The following is a 10,119-nucleotide window of genomic DNA, read 5'->3' on the forward strand; positions in this document are numbered from 1 at the left end:
TGACATTCAAGCAACTCGTCACGTTGGGGTAATTACACGGAGGTGGAATTACAGGACATCATGAGATATCTACAACTATTTATTTTATTTTACTAGGTAATGCTCACTGAGCAATGTTGCTATTTTCTGAAGCGACCTGGCCACAAATTATGGCTTATCGCCGTTAAATGTAGTTGGCCAACTACTCTAAACGCATGATGTTGATTGTAAATGTGGAAAGAAAAACCGGAGGGCCCGGAGAAAAATTCCCGCGACCACGAAGAGAGAGACGCAAACTTTAAATATAAAGCAGGCGTCAGGGTCGGGATCAAACCCCACCTCCTCCTGTACACCGGGCGAGGGAGATAACATCTTGCCACCAATTTGCTGTAGAAGGATGAGTTTATCTCTCGACATTCATCTCACTAATGAGCCACCGCAGCTGAGCCTCACCGATTTATATTAACAACAGCACTCATTTCTTAAAATGTCAACGTTTGTACAGTAGCAGTGTTCACCTTGAGGCTGTTTGCGCACCTCGGGGCGCGGGTTCACATTCCAGGCGGTGTCTCATGATGTCAGTGACGACAATGAAAATATTTTCAGCATTTTACTCCCTTCACCGTCGCTATAAGAGAGAGGTCCTGGTCCAGCGTCTCTCTGAGCCACACAGCGAGCGATCTCAGCGAAGCCATGGGCCATGGCGAGCGCGACTCCCAGTGAGAGTGTGGATAGTGAGCTGCGCTGCTCCATCTGCCTGGGCACGTTCGTCTGCCCCTCCACGCTGAGCTGCGGACACTCGTTCTGCCTGCGGTGCCTGGAGGCCGCCTGGGAGACGGCGAGCAGCTTCAGCTGCCCGCAGTGCCGAGCGACCTTCCCTGTGCGACCCCAGCTGAGGAGGAACGTGGCCCTCGCCAACCTGGCGGAGCAGCTCAGAGTTGGAGACGGGATGGCCGCGGCCGTTGTGTGTGACAACTGCAGTGACGGCCACACTCCTGCAGTGAAGACCTGCCTGAGATGCGAGATGTCCTACTGTTTTTCCCACTACAGGCCTCACGTGGAGAATCCCAGGTTGAGAGACCACGCCGTGGTGGATCCCACTGCGAGCTTGGATGAGCGAAGATGCCCTGAACACAGTGAGGAGCTGAAATTCTACTGCACAGCAGACAGCAGCCTGGTCTGCTCAACTTGCACCATCGCAGGAAAACACAAAGGACACAAGGTCCTGACGCTGAAGAAGGAGCACGAGACACGGAAGGTGAGGCCCTCAGAGTGAGACACCGTAACACGATCTGACCAATTCTGTCACTCGGCTACACAACATCTGATGAATTTTTTTTCGTGTGTTCATGCTCTCCCTTTTGAATCTGTCTCTCTGCCTATGTAGCTAAACTTCGGGTTTGCATTTCAGGAAAGAGCCACAGGATGTATTGAATCCTAGGCTTTCATTAAACAATATAAACCACATTATCTTATAAACTAGACAGCTGTGGTCACATGGGCCCATGTGTCCGAGTCGGTATGGACACCAAGCCAGCGCAGCTCCCACCGGCTGCTGCTACAATGAGGCATCAGCTTGCCCACTCCCCATTCGCCATATAAAGGCAGCGTGGAGATGAGGGCCTTCGCTCTGGGGGGGTCGGTGTGGAGGGAAGGGCAGTGTGAGGGGTGGCTCAGGGGGTTGGAGTCTCCACCAGGTGACGTCTTGACTCTCACTACAGACGCGTATAGAGGACGAGACGCGAGCGGTGGAGGAAAAGAGGAAGAAGGCGGAGGAGTGCGTGAAGCGGATGGAGGCCGCTCGCAAGGAGGCAGAGGTACCGTGTCCGGGTCTGGCTCTTTGACCCCGGCGACCTCCACCCAGCGTGGAAGTCGTGGAGGTCAAAATTAATTCAAGTGAAGTTCGTGCAGCTCCATAACTTTGCCTCCTAACTATATTTTTCACTTTCGAACTCAACATTAACTACAGGGGGGTGCACATTTACCGCATTCGATAACCGATTTAGCGAGTGAGGTTGGGTTACTCGGCATTGCGTCTTCCACTCCTGTGGAAAAAACAAATGTAGAGAGTGCCACGGATTGTCGAGGTAGAGCTGTGGTGGAGCTGTGGTGCAGCTGTTGCACTGCACGGGAGGTCACGCACCGGCAAGGAAGCAGAGGCACGAACACCCCACAGCTGCACCTTACGCCGTCCCTAATCACGTCACAGGAGTCTATTTAGACTACAACTATTTTTTATTTTATCAGGAAAGGCCCACTGAGCTATGTAGCTCTTTTTCAGAAGCGACCTGGAAATCACGAATTACAGATCAACCAAATTGCTGATATCATTATCACGTGGAAATGTATAGATAACCATTTTGATCAAAAGACACCCATATAGATACTAGACCCATAGAGATACCTAGACACCATAGAGACACACATTTATACAGAGATATATAGAGACCCCGAGAGAGGCTTAGAGACCCATAGAGACCCATAGACTAAACTAATTTTTATTTTACCAGGAATGGCTCCACTGAGCTATGTAGTCATTTTTTCAGAAGCGACCTGGCTATTACAAATTATAGCTCAATAAAGTGGCTAATTGTAACGTGGAATTTGATAGCAGCCAAATACTCTAAACGCGCGACGTTGACCCTAATTGTGGAGGCATAAACAGGGAGACCCAGAGACAAATCCATACGACTACAGAGAGAACAAACTCCAAATATACAGACGTCAGGATCGAACCCCGACCTGCAGTATACCAGGCGAGGGAGTCAACATCTCCTAGCCACCACGGCGCCCACACGCACACACGGAGTGACTCATGGCTCAAGGAGCAACCGTGGTGCCCGCGTCTCCGCAGGAATCGGTGGCCGGAATCAGGGGTCGCATCACGGGCAAGTTCGCCCGCCTAAAGAAGGCTCTGGACGAGGACGAGAGGGAGGCTCTCCAACGCGTGGCCGTGAAGGAGCGCGAGCTGCTGTCCCGGATAGACGAGGACATCGCTCGTCACAAGCGGGAGATCGGCGAGCTCCAGGCGGCGGCCGCTCGCCTGCGCGCTCTGCAGCACGAGAGGGACTCGCTCGCCTTCCTGCAGGTGGGGAGCGCCTCTGTGGAGAAGCCGTTTGGGTGTCCAGAACAACAGAGCGGCAGTGCAAATGAGACTCGTGGTGCAAGGTTAGAGACGTCACTCATGATCTATCTCTATCTTCCACAGGGGCACCTGGAGGTGACGCGCAGGTACAGATCCATAACGTCTCACGGTTAAACACTCACAACACAGGATGTGTGTGTTAGGCACACGAGCTCTGTGTGTTAGACACTGACTGTGTGTGAGACACTGGCTGTGTGTGAGACACGGGCTGTGTGTGAGACACTGGCTGTGTGTGAGACACTTGCTGTGTGTGAGACACTGACTGTGAGTGAGACACTGGCTGTGTGTGAGACACTGGCTGTGTGTGAGACACTGTGTGTGAGACACGGGCTGTGTGTGAGACACGGGCTGCGTGTGAGACACTGGCTGTGTGTGAGACACTGGCTGTGTGTGAGACATGGGCTGTGTGTGAGACATGGGCTGTGTGTGAGACACTGGCTGTGTGTGAGACACGGGCTGTGTGTGAGACACTGACTGTGTGTGAGACACTGGCTGTGTGTGAGACACTGACTGTGTGTGAGACACGGGCTGTGTGTGAGGCACTGGCTGTGTGTGAGACACGGGCTGTGTGTGAGACACTGACTGTGTGTGAGACACTGGCTGTGTGTGAGACACTGACTGTGTGTGAGACACGGGCTGTGTGTGAGGCACTGGCTGTGTGTGAGACACGGGCTGTGTGTGAGACACTGACTGTGTGTGAGACACTGACTGTGTGTGAGACACTGGCTGTGTGTGAGACACGGCCTGTGAGTGAGACACTGACTGTGTGTGAGACACTGGCTGTGTGTGAGACACTGGCTGTGCGTGAGACACGGGCTGCGTGTGAGACACTGGCTGTGTATGAGACACGTGCTGCGTGTGCTATGGATGCTGAGTGTTACAATGCTGTGGTTAAACGAGGCTGTGTGTGATTCTGTTAGTGGTTGTCCCAGGAGAGAGATCCCAGAGGAATCTGCACCTCCACCTCCCACTTCACTGGACGCCACCACGATCCGCTCCATTGAAAGGGCCATGCGCAGACTCCTGCCTCTCGTCTGTGAGTTCCTTAGTCTTGCACCCGCGTGTCCCGCTCTGTTGCACTGCACTTCTGTGCTCCCCACCTTCATAAACATTTTATTTTACCAGGTAAGGAACCCACTGAACCATGTCACTCTTTTTCGGAAGCAACATGACTATCACAAATGACAGCTCTACGAAGTGACTCATCACGTGGATATTTACAGCAGCAGCCAAATAATCAGAATGCAAATTGATTCTAAACGTGGAGGGAAAAACGCGAGGAACCAGGGAGAAATCCACGCCACCACGGGGAGAGAGACTCAGACTCTGAAAAAGAGCGACCTGGTGAAATAAAATGAGTTTAACAGTTTCAATATTCTACTGAACCCTACTGCTGGGTACTGGGGCAAGTGCTGTTAGCGAGCAGCAGCACCTATGAAGGCCGGCACGGCACACGAGGGAGTGGTTGTCTCCCTCGTGTCAAATGTTTACACATCACACCAGCTGAGGGTAGCGCAGCGTGAACCATTGTTGTACTGCACCTCTACGCTTCCACGTTCACGATCCCCACCATAGCCAACGAGCACCGACAAGAGCGGTGAAGTATGGTCAAATAACCCCCCCCCCCAGGATGCGCACGGCGTGGGGAGGCGCTCATCCAGCAGAGGAGTGACACACAATGTCTGTGTGTGGGTGTGAGAGTGTGCGAGGCTGTGACACACAATGTGTGTGTGTGGATGTGAGAGTGTGCGAGGCTGTGACACACAATGTGTGTGTGTGGGTGTGAGAGTGGCGTCAACATCGTGGTGCTGGCATCATCACCACTGTTCACTAACACTGCACACACACACATGCTCATATTAGTGTAGCACTATTGTTATTATTTATTAAAATTCACTAATTATTATTCAAAATTGATTAGCAGTATGTGTACATTTAAACTAACAATATTAGTATGTGTACAATAACACTAACTAATAGTAGTATGTGTACACTAACACTAACTAATATTAGTATGTGTACACTAATACTAACTAATATTAGTATGTGTACAAATTTCGATTTAAAGCTTTCGTGACTGCAGGGATTCATCTTCTTGGTTCTTTCGGTAAAGTCACGTAGAAGGGAAGTAATAAAATAATAAAAATAAAACATAATAAAACAATTCTCACGACGTTTCGGCCACAACGCAAGCAGCCGTCCTCAGGCGAAGAATGAGAACATTATCAAGCTAGGAGCTTATGTAGGTGTAGCGAGGAGGAGCGCCTTAACAAAAGAATGTGCATATGAAGAGGAATTTAGCATACCAATGGGCAATGAGTAGGAGGTGGGCGGAGGGGTTTCAAAGTCCCATTATGCCCATGCATTATGCAGGATAAACAGCACCACGGGGGGGCGCAAGGAACAACGTTAATAAAGGAAAGGAATGTTAATGATATGTAGCTGCATTTACCCAACAACCACGTAGAAAACCAAAGTAAAAACTACATAAAAAAACTAAAATATAAACTGATACTTACTATACTCTACAATAAGCTGAGTTGCTAACAACAAATAATAACTTACAATTCTACGTCGTAAGAAGTATATAATATACTTCCATCTAAACTTTATTCTCTTAGCATATACAGTACTATATACTGCCATAGATAAACCCAACATTAAATTATATACTGTATTGCTGTAAACCACCCTATACTTTATACATTTTAATATAACACTATGTATTATTCAACTCACCCTAATGTGTATCGAAATGGTTTATTACGTCCTTCCAATGATTGCTAAGCCTGAATCCATCTTCTCGGGTAAAATTGTCTCTGTGTTTGTATATGTGGATCGCCTCATGAACGAATCTCTCATGATAGCCAGATGGCTTGCAGAGAACCTCCGTCTTGGAGAAGTCAATGTCATGTGAGCCCACTGAGTTGTAACAGTGGTCTGCCACGGCTGAGGTGTTTGTCCTACCGTGTTTTAGATCAGCTTTATGTTCACGAATGCGGTCTGAGACGTGTCGTTTGGTTTCCCCAATGTAGCTGCTACCACAGAGGCAACTTAGTTTGTAGACGCCAGGGTACTGTATGTCTGGAATCACATCTTTTACAGACGGTACCAGATCACGGATTTTATGTACTGTGTTGAATCGGACCTGGATCTTGTGTTTAATCAGGATTTTGGAGATCTTTTTTGTGACCCCAGCAATGTAGGGTAAGGTGATGGTCTTGAAAGGCTCCTCAACAGGATCTTTCTTGATGGTTGGAGTGATGGCTTTGCGGATTGTGTAGTCGGAGTAACCATTAGCCTTAAGAGCTTGGCGTACGTGTTTGAGTTCACTGGAAATGTGTTCATGGTCGGAGATGCATTGGGCTCTATGATATAGAGTCTTGATGAGAGAATTCTTCTGGGATGGATGGTGGTGGGAATCCGGTTTTAGATAAGCATCCGTGTGGGTGGCTTTCCTGTAGACAGAGTGGCTCATTGAACCATCAGGTCTCCTTTTGATTAGGACATCCAAAAAGGGTAGCTTGCCATCATTTTCGACTTCCATGGTGAATCTGATGGCTGGGTGTATGGAATTGATGTGGTCGAGAAATTGGTCTAGAGCAGGCCGGCCATGTGGCCATATCATTAACATTCCTTTCCTTTATTAACGTTGTTCCTTGCGCCCCCCCGTGGTGCTGTTTATCCTGCATAATGCATGGGCATAATGGGACTTTGAAACCCCTCCGCCCACCTCCTACTCATTGCCCATTGGTATGCTAAATTCCTCTTCATATGCACATTCTTTTGTTAAGGCGCTCCTCCTCGCTACACCTACATAAGCTCCTAGCTTGATAATGTTCTCATTCTTCGCCTGAGGACGGCTGCTTGCGTTGTGGCCGAATACGTCGTGAGAATTGTTTTATTATGTTTTATTTTTATTATTTTATTACTTCCCTTCTACGTGACTTTACCGAAAGAACCAAGAAGATTAGTATGTGTACACCAACACTAACTAATATTAGTATGTGTACACTAATACTAACTAATATTAGTATGTTTACACTAATATTAACTAATATTAGTATGCGAACACTAATACTAACTAATATTAGTGTGTGTAAACTAATACTAACTAATATTAGTGTGTGTACACTAACACTAACTAATATTAGTATGTGTACACTAATACTAACTAATATTAGTATGTGTACACTATTACTCAGAGGTGTGCTGCTATTACTCACCACAGATGGACGCTCACCGACTCTGGACACAAACTCAGCCTTCGACCGCCTCCAGATTTCCTCGGATCTCAGGACGGCGACGCTGAGCGATGTCCCCCAGGGTCGCCCCCATCACCCACACCGCTTTGAGTGCTGGTCACAAGCGCTGTGCTCTGAGAGCTTCTCGTCGGGTCAGCACTACTGGGAGGTGGACGTGGGGAGCGCGAGGTGGTGTCGGGTTGGAGTCGCGTACGGGACGATCCCACGGAGAGGGGGTGGTGATGAGTGCCGCCTGGGAGGGAGCGACGTCTCCTGGTGTCTACGGAAAGATTTCGACATCTTCTCAGTGTGGCATGGCGGGGTAGAGACGTCACTGTCGGTGCCGCAGCCTCCGCGGAGAGTCGGGGTCCACCTGGACTGGGACGCGGGGCTGCTGTCGTTTTACAGCGCCGACTCCATGGCACTGTTACACTCGTTTAATAAAACTTTCACTCAGCCCCTACACCCTGGGCTGGGTGTGGGGTGGGATGGTGACTCAGTGAGGATCGTGGATCTGAGTGGCGCGTCCTGAGAGAGGTGAACGTGAACAGCGCAGAGGGCAGACGCCACCACGACGCGCGGCGCTCGCCACCCTCGTCACCGCCACGCGCAGCGCCACGCCCGTGACTGGCTGGTGGCTGTCGGTGGCTAGGCGCTGCGTGGCTCTCCATCACAACCGGGGAGCTGAGCGTCAACAATCCTCACAACATTCATGGGGGGGGGGGTGATAAAATAGGTACCGCTCTGTGTGTGTGTGTGAAGCCAACGTGGATGTATTCACCCTGCCAGAGGAGTGTGACTGTGGTGTAGGGTGCAGTGATTAGCAATGGTGAACTGGGATGTGTTTATACACTGGTGGTGTCATGGGTTGTGGGAGAGATACAAAAACAATAATATTATATTCTTTACGTTCTTTCGGTAAAGTCACGTAGATAGAAAAAAGAAAAAATAAGAAAAATGTAATAATAAACATTAAATAACAATGTAAAATGTGAAACCAAAAATTAATTACGTTTTAATTGCAACACACGCGGCCGTCATCAGACAAGAAAAGTTTTACGTCAAAACAATAATATTATTGATTTTAAAAAGTATAAATGTCCGCGTACGACAGTGGCAATGTAACGCTTGTATCATCGATTCTACAATAAAAATACAGAATACAAACAACAACAACAATGTAGTTGTGTACAGCGTCATTCGTGCTCACTGCAGCCCGCAGCGCCGTTCATTAATTAAACACGAGCACCAAATCCTCTACACAGCCACTGCGAAGCAAATTAAATCTACAAATTAATAAACAAATAAAGAGACGGCGCCAAACACAAGGCGCCAACAATGTCCGATCTGTTCGTGTTGTCTGCTGCTGCTGCGACATGGACGTGGTGACGTCACCACGCACACCCCCCAACGCGGTGATGTCACCACAGACGCTCCCCTAACGCGGTGACGTCACCACGCACGCTCCCCCAACGTTTTGACGTCGTCACGCACGTCACCCCCCCCCCCCCCCATCGTGGTGACGTCACGCACGCAGCCCCAACGTGGTGATGTCACCACGTCACCCCTCCCCCTCTCTCCCCCCACGCCCGCCCCTCACCACTGCATCATCTGTGAACACAAAGAGCTTCACAGCTCATCGGATTCCTCCTGCACCACAAACACAGATTCTGACGTTCTGGATTCCCGCTACTGGGGGAGTCCCTCGCTGTGACGTCACCACGTCACCACGTTGGCGACAACAAAAACAGAGGCACTGAGGGGCACCCTGCAGCCTCGCTGCTGTGACCCAGCACTGTGGGGGGGGAGGGGGTTGGTGACGTCACCTCGCTGCTGTGACCCAGCACTGTGGGGGGCGGGGGGGTTGGAGACGTCACCTCGCTGCTGTGACCCAGCACTGTGGGGGGGGGGGGGGGTGACGTCACCACTGACGACTCCCTGCACACAGAGACAAACACATACTAGAAACGCAGAGAAACATCGACATTACTATACACAGACTAGAGAGACACACACACTACACCGATATACACACAGACTAGAGACACAGATACACATCCTACACAGAGACTCACAGACTACAGACACGCAGAATCACGTACAGTCCTACACACAAAGACACACAGACGACACGAGGCATGCACTGTACTACGCACACCGACACAGACTGGGGACACAGAGAATCATATACAGGACTACACACAGAGGCTGTACATACACAGAGAGACTTATATGCAAACAGATTACACACAAATTCCGCCGTATAGCCTCAGTAGATCGTGTGGACAAGTCCCGCTAGCGAGTGGCAGCAGTGCCTAGGGAGGCCGTGACGGCTCACGAGTTGGTGACTGTCAGCACCACAGCCGCCTGGCTTCGCCTCTGCCCAGCAGCGATGTTCACTGCACAGCGCACCAGGCAGGATGCATTTGGTGCTGAGTCGACCTAGGGGAGGCCCAGGGCCGCTTCAGGTCATTGCCAACACTGCTGCTGCTGCTGGTGGTGGTGGCCGTGTACAGTGGCCATGTACAGACAGGACACAGAGGGCTTTATACAGAGACACAAAAGTATATATATATAGTGTACAGTACTCCGTTGGTGGGCATGGAGCGGGGTGGTGGTGGTGATGGTAGTGGTGTTGGTGGTGATGGTAGTGGTGTTGGTGGTGTTAATGGTGCTGGTCTGTGGCCGTTTGGGTCGATGCGGTGTCTCTTGGCCAGCGGTGACGGTGCGAGAAGTTCACTTTCAGCGTGG

At 50.0% G+C, this 10,119-nt stretch overlaps 1 protein-coding gene across 1 annotated transcript; it reads left to right on the plus strand.

Moving 5' to 3' along the window:
* Positions 1 to 602: 602 nt before the first annotated feature.
* Positions 603 to 8,541, plus strand: LOC144733118 (E3 ubiquitin/ISG15 ligase TRIM25-like). The gene is made up of 6 exons (XM_078614881.1): positions 603 to 1,237; positions 1,701 to 1,796; positions 2,834 to 3,067; positions 3,188 to 3,210; positions 4,045 to 4,160; positions 7,356 to 8,541. The coding sequence occupies exons 1-6, from the start codon at positions 680 to 682 to the stop codon at positions 7,898 to 7,900; spliced, it is 1,572 nt and encodes a 523-aa protein (XP_078471007.1). The 5' UTR covers positions 603 to 679; the 3' UTR covers positions 7,901 to 8,541.
* The last annotated feature ends 1,578 nt before the right edge of the window (positions 8,542 to 10,119 follow it).

Source organism: Lampetra planeri, chromosome 45 (genome assembly GCF_965212315.1).
Source record: "Lampetra planeri chromosome 45, kcLamPlan1.2.h2, whole genome shotgun sequence".
NCBI classification, from domain to species: domain Eukaryota; kingdom Metazoa; phylum Chordata; class Hyperoartia; order Petromyzontiformes; family Petromyzontidae; genus Lampetra; species Lampetra planeri.